This window comes from Coenobita brevimanus, chromosome 86, assembly GCF_032717465.1.
Source record: "Coenobita brevimanus isolate Jiangsu-jjx chromosome 86, ASM3271746v2, whole genome shotgun sequence".
In the NCBI taxonomy this organism is placed as follows: Eukaryota; Metazoa; Arthropoda; class Malacostraca; order Decapoda; family Coenobitidae; genus Coenobita; species Coenobita brevimanus.
Window position 1 is genome coordinate 24,503,970 of NC_137039.1, and position 22,769 is coordinate 24,526,738.

Genomic DNA, 22,769 nt, shown 5'->3' on the forward strand with positions numbered 1-22,769 from the left:
AACTAATAGGAAGGAACCACGACAAATAAGACGAAGACAAGAAAAAGAAACCGAAAAAGTAGACTAATATCACAAAAACCAAAAGAGGAAGTTACTGAAGAAGAACAGTAACCAGAAGAAAACCACAATAAGGATCCGAAAGTTATTAAAAATACAAAGAAAACTCGAAAATTACAAAGAAGAAAGCAAACGACAGCAAAGGACCAAAAATTACACATAAAAAGACGAAGAATAATAGGAGAGCCAGAAGAAAAGACCAAAAGTTACTAGAAAAGACGAAGTGGAAGAAGCAAGGAGCAAGATGGCGGACTCCGAACACGGCATCCGACTGAACACTGCAGACATTATCGTCCTCGTCCTCTACTTCGTCATCGTCCTGGCCGTTGGGTTGATTGTGAGTATATTAACCTTTGATTTAAGCATATTTACGGTTGATTGTGTATATTAACGTTTGATTTGAGTATATTAACGGTTGATTGTGTGTATTAACGTTTGATTTGAGTCTTAACGGTTGATTGTGTGTGTTAACGTTTGATTTAAGCATATTTACGGTTGATTGTGTGTATTAACGTTTGATTTGAGTATATTAACGGTTGATTGTGTGTATTAACGTTTGATTTGAGTATATAAAGGTTGATTGTGTGTATTAACGTTTGATTTGACTATATTAACGGTTGATTGTGTGTGTAAACGTTTGATTTGAGTATATTAACGGTTGATTGTGAGTGTATTAACGTTTCATTTTATTGGGAAATCTTTTGATAGTTCTCCTTCTATCATGGTTTCTCTCTCCTTGCTTTGTGAACCCTACTTCATCTCAACTGGGAAAAGAGGTCAGGATGATTATGATAATAATGATGATGATGATGATGATTATTATGGTGTTCTCGTGGTAGCGTCCTCTCGTATTATTATACCACTAAGCGATTTAATCCAACTGGGAGTGTCATAAAATACTGAGTCGTAATACTACCACCAACCCTTTCATATCGGGACAACTCTAGCAGTGTACTCTAACGCCAATCGATTATGTTTAGGTGAGTCATACGAGCAAAGTTGTGTTCATTTTCCTGCCATTAACGCGTCAGACGATCACATTTAGCTGAGTCGGAGAGTGTTCAGCTCGTAATTAAGAGTAACAATAACACCCTGTATCATATGCTGTTCTGTGTAATTGATACCATTAGCAGTATCAAGAGTACCATTTACACCTAATCACTGGCTGGTCCATACATCACAAAGCTTCGTCCATGTTTGACAATGTTTAGTGTGAAGAGCGCGAAGCAATTATATTCATCTCAGGATATACAGTATTAAGGCTGTATAAGCTTTATTCGCTTTGTGCACCCGTCTAAACCAAATATATCCCAGCCTACGCACCCCCATCTCATAAGATTTTTTATGCACTGTACGAAACTATTAAACTGTCGTCCAGAATATACTGAATTTACACGTTGCTCCATATCAGTGTAACGAAAGCCTGTTTATATTCAGAAGTTCAAACAAATAAGTTCTCCATTTAGCTGAAGTTAATAACATATGTGAATTACTTAGGAGGATAAAGATCCGTGGGACTTCTGGTTTTGCATTTTGTTCTTAAGCAGCTGTATAGAAGCAAGTGTATGCTCCCTTAGAACTTTCACACTAGAAACAAAATATAATGAAAATAGATATAGAATTATAGATGTTCAGTTGCTAGCAAGGAATAAAACTATGGTGAAATTAGATACAGGATTATAGAGGATCAGTTGCTAGAAAGGAACTAAAAGAGTATGATTTAATTAGATATAGATTTACAAATGATCACTTGCTAGCAAGATATATAAAGGATATGATAAAATTAGATATGGAAGCATAAATGATCCCTGGTTAGCAAGAGTAGATATCAAATTACAGATGATCAGGTACTGTCAAGGAGTAAAATATTATTGCATCTTAGGGACCGTTTATGCACCCCACGCTGAGGCTCCATGCACTCCTGGTTGGACAAACATGGGGTGGCCTTTTTATACTTGGCTAGACTTTTTAAACCGGGGCTAGACTTTTCAAACCTGGGCTAGACTTTTTAAACCTGGGCTAGACTTTTCAAACCTGGGCTGGACTTTTCAAACCTGGACTAGACTTTTCAAACTTGGGCTGGACTTTTCAAACCTGGGTTATTTCAAACCGCCATCGGACTGAATGTGTTAATATAATGATAGGATGTTGCGAGATGTACCGTACGCCCAGCTGAACATCTTCAGTTTGAGGATTTGTCATAATTATTTATTCTAGTTATTTCAACACGATGTGGTTCAACTTTGGAAAGATCTCTGGTGGTGGAAGGATTACTGAAGGCTATATTTGAGTCAGACTTCTCCAATTCGAAAAGTTCCCTAAGCTGAATAAACATGTGTGGGTAGGAAAATGATAATAATACTAATAATAATGATAATGATATTTTTAAGCCCAGTGATAATGATAATGATGACAGTAGTAGTTAGTAGTACGGTAGTAGTAGTAATAATGGTATTATTGATACAATAATGATGATGACGGTAGTAATAGTAGTAGTAGCAGTAATAATGATGATGATAATAATGGTAGTATCAGTAATAATAGTAGTAGTAGTAATAATAATAATAATAATAATAATGATGATGATAAGCATCATCATCACATCATTCAGACGGAGCACTCAGATAGCGATAATCCCTTCACTACGATAACCTTTTTATTACTACAGTGGGACGATGTAACGCAAGGTGTTCCTCTTGTGGCACAGTCCGGCCAACCTATGGCTCAGTCATTATAACTAGGCGGAAATGTTCGCCTTTTTGCAGTGTAATTCCCCCAGCTCAGTGGCAGAAGAAGACAGTACTACGATGCGACATCTTTACAGCGTACTTCTTCGTGATTAGCACCATACTCTAGTCTTAATTTGTTACAGTTCAGCCCTGAAGATGGAGGGATGGCAGTTTGCGCCTAGTTAAAGTGAACAGAGTATAGGAACAAAATTACTCAGACATCAAAATATGGAATAACTTAAACCATATGAGCAACTTCCACTCATCCTTCCTTCTACCTATTTTGACATCTTAGGTGAGGGTGACCAGTCGATGTTCACCTGAGCGGCATTATATGGACAGGACAGGTAAATTTTAACCATCTTTCGTATAGGAACACCTCAGTCCACTAGAAAACCAGGCGTCCTTGAGCTCGTTGGTTGATTACTATGCCCAGCTTTGTGAATATTTGGCAGATTTGCAAGAACCCATGTATCATTCAGTCAGACATTCATGGTAACGATTTCACACACACACACACACACACAGACACACACACACACACACACACACACACACACACACACACACACAGTCGTTTATCAAGATTGATGATGAAAAATTAACTGGGAAAATCCGTGTAGCCTACGCTTAGCAAGTGATAAGGCAAGATAATGGGAAGAGAGAGCTTAGCAGTGAGGTGAAGGTAAGAGGGAGGTAAGGTAACGAGAGAGAGAGAGAGAGAGAGAGTTACTGTAGAAGATTCAAAAAGATTACTGAGGTGAAGATGAAGGATCGCATTCTGAGTGATCCCATGAGATGGTGTAGGCATGTAGAGACAATTGATGATGAGAGACTGACTGAGAGAGTGTACATAAGTGATGTGGAGGGGGAGAAAGGGATGATGAGGTGGAGAGGTACAGTATATGAGTGAGGTTGGTGTGGTTGGTGGTAGGGCAGCCTGATGGTGGAGGACGGTCAAATGGAGGTGAATTGCTCATGGCGACCCCTCTAGGATTAATGCGCTTGGTCATGGTTAGGTGGACAGATAGATAGTTTGATAGAGCGAATGAAGAATGACATCAAAAATATACGTCACCGGATTCAAGGCCTCAACGACATACAGGGCCGAATTCAACACTCTGGAGAAGGGGGGGGGGGAATATTCCTAGTAGAATTACCACAGTCCATTTAAACCATCAATCAAAACGCACTAGCATGTTTTAATCACGGTCAACATATGTAAATGAAATAGCATATAATCCTGGTCACTAAAGCAAGGAAAAATAAAAATGTTCTTTATTCCTAAGTAATCATTGGTCTGCCAGATACTGGCGATTATTCCCCCACCCCCCCAAAAAAAAAAGCCTGATTCAGAGGATAGTACATGAATAGCGCCCCACTAGAAACTTCTTTGGTGTGGGAATGGCTCAATCTGGCGACGTGGGCGTGGCTGTGGCAGAGGGAGTAGGAAGTTGGTAAATGTAGAGCAAACACAGGTAACAGTGACTGGGCCGTCCCACCTACACACGAGAAATCGCCCGGCAGAGAGGAGCATTATACATAAACCACCCTGTATATTGAGCATTACACCCAGTTATTCTCTTGTATGTTATTTATGTACAGTTTCAGTGTCTACAAAGTTAGTCTACTGTTTTTACTTTAATATGGCCCAAAATTACCCTCCATCCTGAATGCTGAGCTGTAGTAAGAGAACACCAGATTATGGTGCTATGGAAAGGATGTTGAATTGTAGCATTGGCTTATTCTGCTGCTGAACTACATCAAATAAGCTCCAAAAGAATCTACGTGAAGGGAGAAAGAGCATAGTTGGGTGCAGCCAAACAGTGTTAGGTTCGTCAGTATTTACGGGCTCCGCATTTTCAGTGGTTTTCCTTCCCACCAACTTGTTTTTAATCCTGTGTGGATTTATTTGAAGCTGCAGGTTGTCGGAATCGTGTTTTTAGATATTAAACTAACCTCCTCTGTCTCCGGGTATGATATATAGTGATGGTAGCAAAGTGTTTTTGGTGAGGGATGGGCGCCATTTACTGTTGCTATGGAGAAGGTACACGTAATGCCAAGTACGTCATTATCCCCTTTGGTTTTGTTTTAATGTCGCTTGTTTAATATCTATAAACACGTTTCCGACAATCTTCCGCATTAAATCAACCCACACATGACAAAAAGTCCGATGATATGAGAAAACCGCCGAAGTATAGACGTCTGTGAAATCAATATTGACCAAGTTCCCTGTTCAGCAGTGTTCAGACGAAGTGTCCCTGTCCCACATTTAGGTTTGAGCTTCGTTTGTGAAGTTAGGTGGTTAATGAACCACGAGGTTTATGGGAAGGTAGAACTCCCTTCACAGTTAGGTTTCTATGGTTTCTTAGTAATATGCGATTTCCTGCACCATTCCGTTGTAAATGACCAATTTCCAGCCGTCCCTCCCCCCTCAAAAAAATTAATTAATAATAATAATGTGGTAGGTGGGGGCGCTTACCATCCACTCACTCGATGTAGTGCTGCTGTCAGGTGTCTGCCCTTTCCTCTCCTCCATCTTTCTTTCCTTCCATCCTCTTCTGTCTTCCATTCCTTCATTCTTTGCTTGTCCTTCTGCCTACGGGTAACTTTACACTCCCTCTTCAGTCTTTCTTGCCTTCAGTCTTTCCTCTTCCTTCTGCCTGTGGGTAACTCGACGCGGAGTGACAAGCCAAATGGTTTCCTGTACACCAGGAAACTATTTACTACGCTGGGTGGTAACCATATAACCAAATTTTGGCACCTGGTGGTTTAGTGGGTAATAATTGCGCTCCAGTCGGATTGAGCCGGTGAAGGTTTATATCCAAGGGGTGGTTGGGGTTGATTGTTCCTGTAATGCCACTCAGGGATGAGTGAGGCTGGTCACTCATCTTAAATGTAGGGACCAACTGCCTAGCCCCGGGCTCCCACGCTCCTCATGGGGCAATGTAGGATTGGATGATGGATGGATAATAATAATAATAATAATAATAATAATAATCCCACCGTGACCCCCAATATCGAAGATTAAGGGGGCCTACCCTAGAAACTCAAAATCGCATGAATGGCATTAAAAAAAAATAATAATAATAATAATAATAGTCGAAATCCATTAGGGCTGTTAATACTTTTAAAGCTTTCTCGGCAAAATTTATTCTAACTCGTCTACCCCTTACATACTTTCACTTAACCAGTTAAAAGCTGACCGAACCAAATTCAGCCAAAGTTAAACAAACCAAACAAAATCTGTCGTAATCTAATCAGTCCCAACCTAACAATCTAATCTACCCTTCTATTTTCAGTCATCATGGCGGTCGAAGCGAGGAAGTGTGTCTGGGTACTTCCTGGCCTCCCGCAGCATGCACTGGATACCCGTGAGTAGGCTACCACCGTGGAAAGGGGGGGGGGGATCTCTACATACGGCTCTTCTCAACAGGGTGGAGTCGAAGCCTTTTTGTCCCATTTACTCTCCTCCTCCTACTGACTCCGATCAATCTTTTCTCTCTTTGCTGCAGGGTTGCATCTTTATGTTTCTTATATCGCTACGGCGGTGGTCACTGCACTTCTTAACTGTCTGCCTTCATCCCTACTCCATTACAGCAAACAGGTAGCACCCGTCTTGCATCACACTCCCCTTATGTCCAGTTCTACAGTAATGCAAAAGTTAAACAGTACTCCAAGCCCTTAATTCTGGAACTTTTTTTTTTTTTTTTTTTTTTTTTTTTTTTTTTTTTGAGGGAACAAGTTTGTGGACTTCTAGTCTTTAGTTCCTTCTTCATTGCATTTAAAAAAATAGAGTGGGTAGACAGAGGGCAGGTGTAGTGATGGATAGTAGGTGTATAAATATGGTATGTATATAAAGATAGGTATAATTGAGTTCCAGAGTTGCTGCGAGTGAAGCACACAGCCCTCCGCCTAGCAGTAGCCACAAAGCTCTCTCTCTCTCTCTCTCTCTCTCTCTCTCTCTCTCTCTCTCTCTCTCTCTCTCTCTCTCTCTCTCTCTCTCTCTCTCACACACACACACACACACACAAGAAAAAGATTTTTGGAAAGTACTAAATAAAAGATTCCAATCAGTTTTTACAGAAGAAAATAATTTTGAGATAGATGATATGGAACATGCATGCCTGCACATATTAGCAGATATACAAATTTCAAAAAAAGAAGCACAGGAAGAGTTAAGTAAATTAGACAGAGGAAAAGCAAATGGTCCTGATGAAATTTCAGGTTGGGTGCTACATGAATGTGCAAAAGAGTTAAGCAGACCATTATATTTTATATTCAAGGAATCTATAGGTCAAGGTAAACTACCTGATATTTGGAAGAAAGCAAACACTGTTCCCTTATTCAAGAAAGGGAATAGACAGAATCCACTCAACTACCGACCAGTATCACTGACCAGTGTTGTAAGTAAGATACTAGAAAAGCTGATAAGAAAAGTTTGGGTAAACCATCTGAAAAAAAACGCACAAAAAACGGAAAGGCAGTTCGGTTTCAGAAAGGGAAAATCATGTGTTACTGATTTATTAAGCTACTATGACAGAGTTGCAGAAATAGAAAAGAGAAGGATGGGTGGATAGTAGGCCTATGTATCTAGATTTCAAGAAAGCATTTGACAAAGTACCGCACCAAAGACTTTTATGGAAACTATACCATCAAGGAAGAATCCAAGGCAACTTGTTCTGTTGGATGCAGGATTTTCTCAGAGAAACGGGAATGAGAATTGTATTAAGGGGAAATTACTTATCATGGAGGGAAGTGACTAGCGGAGTTTCACAGAGCTCAGTGCTGACAACAGTTATGTTTTTAGTGTAATGAATGATGTAGATAAGAACATTGGAAATACTATCAATCTCTGTCTATTGCCATACGCCTTAATTCCATACGGGGTGGCCACAAACAAATCGCCTCCACGTCACCCTGTCCCCCGCCATTTCACTCCCTTGCTCCCAATTCACACCCCCTCTCTCATATACCTCTCCACTCCATCCCTCCATCTCATCCTTGGCCTTCCCCTCTCTCTCTCCCCCTCCACCTCACTCACATACACTCTCCTCGTCAGCCTCTCACTCTCCATCCTCTCCATATGACCAAACCACTTCAGTGTGTTTCTCCTAATGCTTCCTATCACATCCACATCCACACCACAACACTCCTTCACTTCCTCATTTGTCAGTCTGTCTCTCCATGTGACTCCACAGGCTCCTCTCAAATAATTCATTTCCACTGCTTTCACTCCTGACTTGTGTCTCTCCAACAACGTCCAAGCTTCACTTCCATACGTTAGAGTTGGTATTAAAATACTGTCATGTAATAAGTTTTTCACTTCCATGCTCACTTCCCTGTTTCTTATCACTGCCTTCAAGGAACCAGCAACCTTTCTTCCTTGTTGTACCCTTTCAAGCACTTCACCCTCCAAACTTCCATCCTTACTCATGACACTACCCAAGTACTTAAACGTACTCACATTTTCCATTTCCTCATCATCCAACCTCACTGTACATTCACTGACTACACCTCTCTCGAAGACCATAACTTTACTCTTCCCTACATTCACTTTTAGATTCCGTTTCTTACATACTCTCCCAAGCTCATCCACTGAGCCTTGAAGCTCCCCTTCGTCTTCACTTAACAACACAGTATCATCTGCAAACAGCAGTACAGGGAGTTTCCAAACACTGCCCTCTCTCATTAGGGCCACTCCAACATCCACTGCCCTACCTTGTCTCTCTTTTATAACCCCTTCCATATACAGACTGAACAGCTATGGAGACATGACACATCCCTGTTTCAACCCAACCTTCAGATAGAAAAACTCACTCAGTTCACTGTCCTCACGCTTTACAGTCTTATAGTCTAGTACAGTTTCCTAAAATTGTGCTTGAATGAGGTATTTTGGGAGAAAAGCAAACAACATACCTTTTCTAATGGATATGGTGGTGGTGAAGACGACTAGGGGTGTTGCTAAGCGATATTTTGCCATTTTAAGTGGTCAAAATTGAGGTCAAAGGTTATTTGGTGCATTGTGGTTTTCCTCATTTTTAGGATTTGGCATCGCAAAAATTAATATAACTCCCTCAGTAATGCAGGTAGAGAACTCAGCTGTGGTTCATATTGTAGCTTAGGATCTCCTTTACGAGATGCCCTGACCACTTGTTGATTTTATTCCATAACATGAGTGCTTGGGGTGAAAAAGTCGATGACACCCATGAATCTTATATTTGGTCACTTTTTTCATTTGACTTCCAATAAAGAAATAACCTGATGAGATGCTGCCTTCGTCTTAGACTCATTTGAATGATTAATGTTATGGGAAGTTTTTGGAAAAAAAAAAAAAAACGGACTGATATCCCATATAGGGACTGAGATACAAAGGATCAAACTTGGGACCTTTTCCAGACTTCCATAAAATAGACTGAAAATTGCTTCTGATAATGCACTTTTTCCACTGTTAACAGTTCTTGGAGAGCTTGGAACAAACAGGGAGGTTTTCTAAACTGGTATGGGATCCAAGAAGCCAGTAACGGAGCAAATAATTAATTTTAAAATTTTAAAGGGCCATACTTGAGGTCAAAGGTCATTTAGTTTTACTGAACAAGATACGTAACTAGTCAGCTCCTTCAGATCTGTAACATACAGATTAATTTACATATAAATTAATGTACGTCAGAAATTCAGGAATTGCTCTTAAAGGCCGAGGATCTGGGACAGGCAATGTTAGATGACTTTGTTAAGAAACGACATATCGACAAGGATGTGAGCTTGAGAGATAAAATGCATAAAACAAAGGTAATAACTTTTGCATAATTTTACGATGTCAGAGCGGAGAGAGGAAAGGGGAAGACAGCTGTGATCAAAGCAGATAGGCAGATTTCCCAGCAACTGATAACGACGTACCAGGCAGGGAGATCACCTGATCTGGACGATGTACTGAGCCACGAACTGACCGGAGTTCCCATCAGTACTGCTGAAGCTGATGGTTCAGTGAGGTCCGGGACGAAGTCGGTATATGTGGATGCCCTTACCAAGAATGTGAAATGCCCAGCTAATCTTGAACTACTGGATGGTGAGAGCACATGTCTTGTCATAGACGGCCAGGTCACTGTTGTGTCCTTTGGTAAACCAAGCGGGGCAAAGACATTTGCAGATTATGCTGATAGGTTTGTTGACCACATTCTAAAAATCGGCAAACGATTCGACCGCACTGATGTTACATTTGACCAATACAGGGACACTGGCACGTCAGTCAGAGAGGGAACTAGAGAAAGACGAAAGAAAACCTCACGTCCCATTTGACGTTTGATGGAAAACCGAGGGGTTCCACTGCCATCCAAGTGGACTGATATCCTGGCATTGTCATACAACAAGAAGGATCTGTCTGCCTTTCTGTCCGATGAGCTGCTTTTATTAGCTCCACCAGAGAAGGTCATGGTTGTTGCTAGTGGATTGGGGTTAGAGGTTAAGACAGATGACCCTCAGATGGATACCGAAAAGTTGAGGTCTGACCATGAGGAGGCAGATACGAGTTTGATTCTGCACTGCATTAGTACCCCTGCTAGGCATATCGTTGTGTCTGCACTTGACACCGACGTTGTTGTTCTTCGGTTGGTGATTAATCACAGAATGAAGTGCGAAACCCTCTTGTTGAAAGCTGGAACTTAAAAAAAAACTAAGCACATCCCCATTCACGAGGTTCATAAATCACTAGCATTTGAGCAACAAACACTCGAGGAACTTCTTGTCTACCACGCAATAACTGGGTGTGACACTGCGTCCTACTTCATGGGTCATTCTAAGAGGTCAGCTTGGACTGTTTCTGGAGAACCAGAACCTGCTGCAGGAGCTGAGGAATACCCTGGCCCACCTCAGATGAATGGCTTCGTAAGGCAGAGCAGTTCATCTGCAAAGTCCCAGATGACACATGTGATAAGGGTCGTGTGTACCAGTTCTCCAAGCTGAAATCGCCAGAGTTGCTACCTCCTACTAGTGATGCTGCAATGTTTCACATTCAAAGGGCCAATATTCAATGCTTCATATGGCGACAAGCGCATGTTCCCACCCCTACACCGTCATTGCCAACTACCAGTGGCTGGGAGAATATTGATGGATAACAGGCCAGTTCTGACCACACTATCTCCCATTCCGAAAGCATGCAAAAACATCGTGTTTTGTGGATGCACCAAGGGCTGCAACTTTCATAATTGTTCATGCAAAAGGGCAAACCTTCTTTGCATGGCTGCTTGCAGATGTAATGAGGGTGAGATACATTGCAGACATTACATACATTTGCTGTCATAAAGTAATGCTGTTAATATGTAACAAATTATTGGAAGGCTAACCTGTTTTCAGTTGATGAAAATAAAGAAATTTAACATTTGTAAGAATAGCACTGTGTCCGTGGAAATTTAATAATTCCCGTCACGGCCTTGGCCAGGGATCAGGGCTGCCAGGGGGATTGTTGAATATCAGTTGTCATTTGTGTTTTCCAGTGTATATGCTACTTTTCACAGTGTAAATACTTTACTTTGTATTCCATGTCAACGCCTGGCTGTTCTCATTCTTCGGACATACAATCCCCGTGCCAATCGACACAGTTCATTTGCTTGACCTGCGCGCTATCTAGTTGTATGCGTTTGTTTTGTTCATGTTGAAAAAAAAAATGTCATGGGACCAAAATAAATAAATATAAATAAGTAGATTATGGATATTAATAAATAAATATTGATAAATAAATAAAGAGATATACAGTATAGGATATGCTACCAATTGGAGTACTTACTTTACTAGAAGCATTTGCTGGTCGATTTCCGGGAAGTTTGGAAAAGGCCCCAAGTTTGACTCTGTGTATCTCAGTCCCTGTATCGGATATCGTCAGTCGTTTTTTTTTTTTTTTTTTTTCAAAAACTACCTACAACATTAATTTTTCAAATAAGTCTAGGACAAAGGCAGCATCTCATCAGGTTATTTATTTATTGGGAGTCAAATGAAAAAGGGACCAAATTTAGGGTTCCGGGGGGTTACGTGACTTTTTCACCCGAAGTACCCATGTTATGGAGTAAAATCAATAAAATTATGGTCATAGTATCTCATAGAAACGATCCTAAGCTACAATATGAGCCACAGCTGAGTTCTCTACCCGCATTATTGAGGGAGTTATGTCAATTTTTGCGGTGCCAAATCCAAAAAATGAGGAAAACCACAATGCACCAAATAACCTTTGACCTCAGTTTTGACCACTTAAATGATAAAATATAGCTTAGCAACACCCCTAGTCGTATTCACCACCCCAAAATCCATAAGAAAAGGTATGTTATTTGCTTTTCCCTCAAAATGCCTCATTCAGCTTAAATAGCCACCTTCTCTGAAAATTGTACTAGTCTGTTAGCACCCTTATACATACTCTTCACAGCATTCAACAACTTCCTATATACTCCTTATATTCTTAATACTTTCCACAATCCTTGTCCATCCACCCTGGCATATGCTTTCTTCAAATCCATGAAGGCTGCATACAACTTCTTTCCCTTCTCTAGAAACTTTTCCACTAAAGATCTAAGAATGAATATCTGATCTACACAGCTTCTTCCCTTCCTAAAGCCTCCTTGTTCTTCTCCAACTAATTCCTCTGTTATTTCCCTAACTCTGTCAATAAATATCTTACCATATACTTTTCCTATTACACTAAGAAGACAAATGCCCCCTTATGATTACCACTTACTTCTTTTTCTCGTTTCCCTTTGTACAAGGGAATAATTAACCAGACTTCCAATCCTCTAGGACTCTACCCTCCTCCCAGGCCAATCTACACATCTTCCATATCCATTCTACTACTATCTCTCCCCCATGCTTCAGCATTTCACCACACACTCCATCAATTCCTGGAGCCTTCCTCATTTTGACTTCATTGCTTCCACAACTTCCATCCTACTGATTTCTTCCTGTCTTCTCACCTCCCTCCTTCTCCCAGCCGTTCCCCAGCCACTTATACTCGCATTACTTTCATTCTTTATGTTCAACAATTCATTAAAAATAGTGTTCTCTCCATCTGCTCACTTTTTCTCCCTTATCAACTAGTAATCTACCATTTTTATCTTTCACTCCCCTACTAACTTCATTGCCACCCTGTCTGACTCTCTTTACCTCTTTCCAGAACACTTTCTTACATTCCCTCCACTTGACACTCAAATTCCTTCCAAATTCCTCATCCACTTTCTTCTAACTCTCTCTTACAAATCTTTTCACCTCTCTCTTCCTTTCTACATATAACTCTCTCTTCTGTCTCTCAACTTCTTCCACACCCCTATTTCTCATCCATTCATTATATGCTTTCTTCTTTTGTGCCACAGCCTGTCTCACCTCTTCATTCCACCATGCTGTTCCTTGCACCCCCTTTCGTCTTCTCTTCACCCCACACACTACTTTACATGCTGCACATATTTCTTCTGTGAATATCTTGCACACTCCTTCCATGTCCCTCATCTGCTGCAAGTCATATTTACCCAATCGTTCCTCCATTTCTCTCTTATATTCTGCCTCTTTCTTATCCTCTTGTAACCTTTCCACTCTCCTTGCATTTACTTCTTCCTCCCGTCCTTCCCTTCTTCTATATCTCCATTTTACTTGTACCTTGATTCTGACCACCACTAAGTTGTGGTCAGTAAGTCCACTCCCCCAACCTCTATATGTTCTTTCATCCATTACACAGCTTCGCATCCTTTCAACCACACACACATAATCAGTCATTGCCCTCCTTTCATTCAGTTCACCAACCACCCTTCTCATGTGTACCTGTGGATCATTTTGTGCCTGAAGAGGGAATTGGCTATCACTGACCCCCTCCCGGCATAAATGTCCACTTAAGCACTGCCATTCTCATCTATCTCAGCAGGCACACCCCACTCACCAACTACTCCACTCACCTTCACATTCCCTATTTTTCCATTCATATCACCAATCAAAAACACTCCCTCTTTCCTTTCAAACTTTTCCATGCACGCTTCCACATTTGTCCAGAACTTTTCTCTCATTCTGCTTGCACGATCTTGCGTTGGCGCATACATGTACACAATCGCCAACATTTGTAGTCCAACTTTCAGTCTTACCCACACAGTCCTTGAGCCAACTGACCCATACTCTCTTATATTCACGTTCCATTTGTTACTCACAAATATGTTTGCTGATGATGCAAAAATACAAAGGAGAACTACAAACACAAACTCTTGCAGAGAGCTACAAGAAGAATTAAATAAGCTTCATGAATGAAGCAATAGATGGCAAATGGAATTCAGTGTGGATAAATGCCACGTGATTAAGTTTGGTACAAGTGGAAAAAGACCAGATTGGGATTGTAAGCTAGGAAATTCAACCCTACACATATCAGAAGAGGTGAAGGACCTAGGAATGGTTATCAGAAACAGACTATCTCCGACTGACCACATCAATGACAACATACGGAATATGCACACTTCATGCCAATATGAGATTAGCATTCATATATATAAATAAGGACATGCTGAGAAAACTAATAACATCATTCATCAGACCAACCCTGGAATATGCATCAGTGGTTTCGAATCCTCATCTCAAAAATTACATAGATAAGATTGAAAAAGTACAAAGGGCTGCAACAAGATGGGTACCAAGGTTAAAGGATTTAAGCTATGAAGAAAGACGAGCAAAACTGAACATACCAACATTACATGATAGAAAGAAAAGAGGAGACATGAATAAATGCATCTCAGGGAAAGAGAAAATAGACATCAATGAGTATATGATCTTTGGGGAGGCATCAGCAAGAGGACACTGCAAAAAAGTGCATAAAATGAGAGGTGACAGAGACGGAAGGAAATTCAGTTTCCCAGTAGGGCAACTGATCAGCGGAATGCACAGCTGAATGGAATAGTGTGTGCCAAAACTACTCATAAATTTAAGGATACATGTATGATAAAAATGGTTTAATATACGAGATTTTACGAGCTTGACTTATGCTTGTAAAGATACAATTAGGTAGGAACAATTAGGTAAGAACACACACACACACACACACACACACACACACACACACACACACACACACCATGACCCTCACTCCATACTAGTGAGCCTCTGGGCAGTCATATGGTCTGTGGTGTGGGAGATAGGTCCATGCAGTGAAAGGCAATGCATTATTTAAACCCATAGTCTGTGCTGTGGTGGATATAAACGTGTTGCAGTAGTCTTAAGGACCTGAACACCTTATATATGATCAGTGTTATGGGACTGTGCATTATGGGTGAACTGACCATATAAATAAATAGGTATAATAAGTAGATAGATACTTTGTTGACATATAGGTAGGTAGTGATAATATATATATATATACAGTAATCACTCTAATATCCGGACGCCCAATAACCGAACATCCCCACTAACCGAACCTTATCGTCCTGGGATCAAACATTCCCAAAATGGTCCGAAAATCCAAAAAAATTGGAAAAAAAACCGATTTTTTGCCGTCCGTAATTTGAACTTGCCGCGCGCGCCGCGTGAGAGCATTGTTTTGGTTCGTCATTCCTCCGACGTCCGATAGAGCGCCGCTGCATCCTCCCCACTTCCCGCCTGTCTCTCACCGCGACTGGACCTGCGCTCTTCGTAATGGCTGCCCACGTGCTCGCTTTTGTGGTGGTGCCGTACTTGCTGCAAGGCCTCCTGCTGCTCTCTGCCCTACTCTTAGTGTGTGTGATGATGGCCCCGCCTCCTGAGAAAAGGAAGAGAGTGGTGTTGACTCTGGAGAAGAAACGGGAGATATTGGAGAAGGGTTGATGCGGGTTGGTCTTCCTCTCGCATTCTCCGCGAGTTCAACCTGGCCTGTCGACTTTGTTTGATATCAAGCGTTCCCGAGACAAGCTCATGCAGTACACGGCTGACTTCTCGTCGAGAAGCAAACGCAACGTGGAGAGGAAGGTTATGTTTACTCCCAAGTATGCAGAGATCGACCGCTCCACGTTGATTTGGTATCGACAGCAACGTGCAGCTGGTGTGATGGTACGTGGAACGGAGCTGAAGGCTGCTGCTGAGAAGTTTGCAAGGCTTCACGACGCCCTAGACTTCAAGGCATCCGAGGGTTGGCTCTTCGCGTTCAAGTTGCGACATGGCCTTACTAACCGTAAAGCACATGGCGAAGCATTGGACGCTAACGAGGATGGAGTGGACGAGTTTCGGCACAAGGTGAAAGGCTTGATCGACAGGGAGGGCCTCACTCTCGGTCAAGTCTATAACGCTGACGAAACTGGCCTATTCTATCGCTCGGTGCCAACGAACACTCTCGCCGATGAGACGGAGAAGCGTGTACCTGGCCGCAAGCTTTCTAAGGAACGGATATCTGCTTTGTGTTGTGCCAATGCTAACGGCATGCACCGGCTTAAGCCCGTTATTGTTGGCCGTGCAAAGCAGCCTCGGTGCCTTCGTGGGGTGATGGATGTCCTTCCTGTCGTATGGGTACCATTCTTTGAAAGCATGGTTCACAGCTGTGATTTTCAAAGACTGGTTTCACCATCACTTCACAAGGAGGTCATACATTACCAGACGAAGACACTGGGAATTCCTCGCGACCAGGTAAAGGCTCTCCTTCTCCTCGACAATGCACCTGCCCACCCGTGCGACAAGGACTTGGTTGCTGAGAATGGCCGTATTAGGTGCATGTTTCTGCCACCTAATACGACTGCTCTCATTCAACCAATGGACCAAGGAGTGATCGTGGCAACAAAGCGCCTGTACCGTCGGAAGTTCCTGGACGAGGTGATGGTGGTTCTCGAGGACGAGGACGAGCGCAGGGAAGGACGTGACACTCGAGGCAAGCGGACTTTGGAAAACCTTCGCCGCTACAACATCAAGTCTGCGCTGTACAACTGGGCTAGTGCATGGAAGGAAGTCCCTGTGAAAACTCTTGAAAATGGTTGGTCTCGTCTGCTTCTCGGAACAGATGTGGAGTACGATTTCCTAGGGTTTGACGTGGATGACTTCCATGCACGGCTACGTGCACGGCGGCGATGTTGATGTGGACGATGTTCGTGAGTGGTTGGACGACAGCCGAGGGCGATCCTGGGTATCAGACGTTGTCTGATATCGAGATCGCGTCTTCGGTTGCTGGTGTCAGTCCCGAACTTGAAGATTCCGACGACGAAAGGCGATGATGATGCAGACTCCGCCCATGCAGGACACTACTCCAGCCATCCCCAAGCTGAGCGCACTCCGGGAACATCTAGAGTTCGTCCTAGACTACCTGGAACACCCGGACTGCGACAGGGAGATGGGGCCCTTGGGACTCGTGGAGGAAGTGCGTGCTTTCCGGCAGCGCATCATCAATCGCCAGAATCGTCGGTCCTTGCGTCAGTCAACGATTGACAGTTTTTTCAGGCCCGTGACCCCCGCTGTGCCAAGCCCTGGTTCCACTCCATTGCCTCCCCAAGACAGGCCCTCATGCTCCGAGCCACAGCCCAGCACATCAGCTACAGTGGAGTCACCGCTCGACGTGAGTTTGCGGCTGTCTTCAGAGTCTTCTGTAGTCGGTACGCCATCACCACTACCCACCGATGCACCCCTTGGACGCCTGCCAGTGATACTCTCGGGCTCTGACAGTGAATAAACAGCAAGAACTTCTCCACTAGACCACACGGGAATTTTGAGTGTTGTGCAGTGAAAAAAACGGTGTGTTGTGTTAAGGTTTTCAAGTTGGGAGAAAAGACTAAGTAGAAAAGAAATTTAACGTAACTAACCTTCTTTGTTTTGGCTTTGGAAACTTAAAAAAACTTGGGAAAAGTTAATGTGCGACACTTAAATTTAATGGAACATTATTTGGACTAAAGTGAACACTGTGAAAAGAACGGACTTCTGTGTGTTAGTGACTAAGTTCAGTGCAAGACTTCAGGAAGAGTGTAGTGCAAGTGCTTCAGGAAATCGTTCTTACTGTCAGAGTCCGAGAGGAGGCGGTTATTCATCGAGGTGGCCAGGGACTTGCTGTAAGTAGCCAAAATGTTTCATGTTGTACTATTTTCCATACTATATTTACCAGAATGTTTCATATTGTATTTTTTCCCATACTATACTTACCAGAAAGTGTCATACTGTACTTCTTTCCATACTAAACTTACCTCATGCATGTGCAGTAGGAATGTGTTTTTCAGAGTTCGGTTAGGTTCGGTTAGGTTAGGTTCGGTTAGAGTCCATAAGTACCAGAATGTTTATTAATGTATGAACATACTTCTAAACCCACATTTTATGTGTCTATTGCATTTATTTCAGTCATTTATGTGCCTTATTGGTGTGATTTGGGTGTTAAATAGGTGCTATGCATGTCCGGAGGGAGTTGTATAGGTGTTTCTCTGTGTTAGGGTCCGTAAGTACAAGTCCATAAGCTGGGGCCCAATATCCGGACAAAACCAATATCCGAACCTACCGATGGCTCTATTGATCCGGATATTGGAGTGATTACTGTATATCCATCATCCAATCCTACATTGTCCCATGAGGAGTGTAGGAGTCCGAGGCTAAGCAGTTGGTCCCGACATTTAAGATGAGAGTGACCAGCCTCACTCATCCCTGAGTGGCATTACATGAGTAATCAACCCCAACTACCCCTTGAATATAAACCTTCACCGGCTCAATCCGATTGGAGTGCAATAATTACTCACTAAACTATACACATTATATATATATATATATATATATATATATATATATATGTGTATGTATGTAGATTGGCATAATTTGATGGGTAGAAATATGGATAGACTCAACATACAAATAAATATAGGACATTTCAAATTGACTGATGTGCTGACATAGAAAACACAAAAGTCTGTACTGAGAGAGAGAGAGAGAGAGAGAGATTGTAATAGATTAGGTGAGAAGATTAGAGAGAGCTTAGGGGGATGGAGATTAGAGAGAGGCCAGAAGAGGGATCATGGAGGGAGATTTGGGACGAGATTAACTCCTTGACTATGATGAACCCCTACCATTTTTTTTTTTTTTTTATTATCCCTGTCTCTGGATGATTCATGCTGCAAAAGCACTGTTGGGCTGAAGGGATTACAAGCAATCTTCGTTAACCCCATTTCACTCAGCCATCATTTTCTTCTAGGTTGCTGTACCACCAAACTACTGTATTCAGTTTAGGAATTCTCAGACTGAAAGGGATCCCCATTGCCTGCTAATAATTGTGAAACCCTGATGATTCCTCCCAGTAATTCATCATAAATGATCCCAGTGCATTTTATACTTGCTAAGAAATGTGCTTCACAATCATGTGCATGTGAAAGAAAGAAGTGATGTGAACTTGATTCCTTGAATAAATGTACTCTGTATCACAGATTGTTGTGGTGTACACGTACTACTCAGGAATAACCAGTTTGAAGCAAGGCAAGGCTAGATCCCTTACAGTGACAGTGAAAAGGCTAATTGAATCATATTCATTATTTGTTTATTTACTTTCAGGTAGGAGCGTCCCTCTTTGCCAGCAATATTGGTTCAGGCCATTTCATTGGTTTGGCTGGGTCTGGAGCAGCATCAGGAATTGGTATTGGTGCTTTTGAACTTGATGTGAGTGTGCAGTTGCAATTAGTCTGCAGTGTTTTGTGGTTTAATGGTTAGAACAATCCAGCTGGAGTCATGACCTTCTCATAGATTTGATCCCTAAGGTGACTGGAGCTTTATATATATATATATATATATATATATATATATATATATATATATATATATCTATATATATATATATATATTGCCAGACACCTTAATCCCTTATAAGGGATGGCCACAAACAAATCGCCTCCACGTCACCCTGTCCCCTGCCATTTCACTGCTCTGCTCCCATTTCACACCTCACTCTCATATACCTCTCCACTCCATCCCTCCATCTCATCCTCGATCTTTCCCTCCATCTCTCCCCCTCCACCTCACTCACATGCACGCTCTTTGTCAGTCTCTCACTCTTCGTCCTCTCCACATGGCCAAACCACCTCAGTGTGTTTCTCCTAATGCTTCCTATCACATCCACATCCACACCACAACGCTCCTTCACATCTTCATTTGTCAGTCTGTCTCTCCATGTGACTCCACAGGCTCCTCTCAAATAACTCATTTCCACTGCTCTCACTCCTGACTTGTGTCCCTCCAGTAATGTCCAAGCTTCACTTCCATACGTTAGAGTTGATATCAAAACACTGTCATGTCATAACTTTTTCACGTCCATGCTCACTTCCCTGTTTCTTATCATTGCCTTCAAGGAACCAGCAACCTTTCTTCCTTGTTGTACCCTTTCAAGCACTTCACACTCCAAACTTCCATCCTTACTTGTGACACTACCCAAGTACCTAAACGTACTCACATTTTCCATTTCCTCATCATCCAACCTCGCTGTACATTCACTGACTTCACCTCTCTCGAAGACCATAACTTTACTCTTCCCTACATTCACCTTTAGATTCCGTTTCTTACACACTCTCCCAAACTCATCCACCAAGCCTTGCAGCTCCCCTTCATCTTCACTTAATATCACAGTATCATCTGCAAACAACAGTACAGGAAGTTTCCAAACACTGTCCTCTCTCATTAGGGCCACACCAACATCCACTGCCCTACCTTGTACCTCTTTTATAACCTCATCCATATACAGATGGAACAACCATGGAGACATGACACATCCCTGTTTCAACCCTGCCTTCAAATAGAATAACTCACTCAGTTCACTGTCCACACACACTGCACCCTTAGAATCCTCATACATACTCTTCACAGCATTCAGCAATTTCCCATCTACTCCATATATTCTTAATACTTTCCACATTCCATGTCTATCCACCCTGGGATATGCTTTCTCCAAATCCATGAAGGCTGCATACAACTTCTTTCCCTTCTGTAGAAACTTTTCCACTAAAGATCTAAGAATGAATATCTGATCTACACAGCCTCTTCCCTTCCTAAAGCCTCCCTGTTCTTCTCCAACTAATTCCTCTGTTATTTCCCTAACTCTGTCAATAAGTATCCTACTGTATACTTTTCCTGTTACACTAAGAAGACAAATGCCCCTATTACCACTCACTTATTTTTCCCCTTTCCCTTTGTACAAGGGAATACCTGATTTCCAATCCTCCGGGACTTTCCCTTCCTCCCAGGCCAATCTTCACATCTTCCACATCCATTCTACTACTATCTCTCCCCCATGCTTCAGCATTTCACCACACACTCCATCAATTCCTTGGGGCTTTCCCCATTTTGACTTTCTTCATTGCTTGCACAACTTCCATCCTACTGATTTCTTCCTGTCTTCTCACCTCCCTCCTTCTCCCAGCCATTCCCCAGCCACTTATACTCACATTACTTTCATTCTCTATGTTCAACAATTCATTAAAATGTTCTCCCTATCTGCTCACTTTTGCTCCCTTCTCAACTAGTAATCTACCATTTTTATCTTTCACTCCCCTACTAACTTCACTGCCACCCTGTCTGACTCTCTTTACCTCTTTCCAGAACACTTTCTTACATTCCCTCCACTTGACACTCAAATTCCTTCCAAATTCCTCATCCACTCTCTTCTTACTCTCGCCTACTAATCTTTTCACCTCTCTCTTCCTTTCTACATATAACTCTCTCTTCTGTCTCTTCTTCCACACCCCTATTTCTCATCTGTTCATTATATGCTTTCTTCTTTTGTGCCACAGCCTGTCTCACCTCTTCATTCCACCATGCTGTTCCTTGCACCCCCTTTTGTCTTCTCTTCACCCCACACACCACTTTATATGCTGCACATATTTCTTCTGTGAATATCTTGCACACACCTTCCACATCCCCCGTCTGCTCCAAGTCATATTTACCCAATCATTCCTCCACTTCTCTCTTATATTCTGCCTTTTTCTCATTCTCTTGTAACCTTTCCACTCTCCTTGAAGTTACTCCTTCATACCCGTCCTTCCCTTTTCCTATTTCTCCATTTTACTTGTACCTTGATTCTGACTACCACTTGGTGGTGGTCAGAAAGTCCACTCTATCCAACCTCTATATGCTCTTGCATCCATTACATATCTTCGGATCCTTTCATCCACATACACACATAATTAGTCATTGCCTCCCTTTCATTCAGTTCACCATCCACCCTTCTCATCACTTGCGATGTGTACCCGTGGATCATTTTGTGCCTGAAGAGTGTATTGGCTATCACCAACCCCCTCCCAGCACAAATCTTCACTCTCTCTCTCTCTCTCTCTATAATATATATATATATATATATATACACAGTGTATATAATGCCATCAAGGGAAGGAGGCTGGTCATCTGCCTTTAATAGTAATGGATCAGTCTAACTTATCCCCACATGATACACATCTTTTCTACTTTTGGCCATAATCGACTAGCCAGCAGTTGGGACTGAAGCCAGACTCTTGGCGTTAAAGCCAAAGCACATACCCTTAGAATGTATGAAGCCAAAGTTCATCAGCATTAGAAAGATCATGCTAAAACCACTTGCAGCCTTTACACCATGGCCTCATGAAGATGAAGCTGAAACTGAAGCCACCCTCAGGCATATGAATGGAGGGAATGATACGAACTAACAAGTGTGGTTTTGCCACAAAGATGGCACTATCCCCAGCAGGGTCTGATGGAGCCAGCATGAGCTCTGACAAAACTTAAGAGAGAGCTGGACAGTGCTAAAGTTTGGGGAAGAAGGATTCACATGCTCTGCCATGTAACTGCGATGTTGGTAGTCAAGCAGTTAGAGAAACTTTCTGTTTTCTGAAAGGGCCTATATTTCATCCCAGGCTGGGGCAGTGATGTCTGGCAATTCGAATTTTTGTTAATTTAGTCGTTACTGATCTTCCACAAAGCCTACTGACATGGCATAAAAAACCCTGGCTAATATCATCACACCAGTCATGAATGAAGCAATCACAGCATGTGTTGAATATGAATGTCCACAGCAGTGGGCAGAAATGGTGTTTTTTGACCACAGTA

General features: G+C 42.1%; 1 protein-coding gene across 1 annotated transcript in view; it reads left to right on the top strand.

Moving 5' to 3' along the window:
* Positions 1-301: 301 nt before the first annotated feature.
* Positions 302-22,769, top strand: part of LOC145410616 (sodium/glucose cotransporter 4-like) — a 64,553-nt gene continuing 42,085 nt past the window's right edge. Inside the window, exons 1-3 of the mRNA XM_080280729.1 lie at positions 302-394; positions 6,089-6,160; positions 19,257-19,361. Of these exons, the coding sequence (XP_080136855.1) occupies positions 302-394; positions 6,089-6,160; positions 19,257-19,361 (270 nt within the window). The remainder of the gene's footprint in view (positions 395-6,088; positions 6,161-19,256; positions 19,362-22,769) is intronic.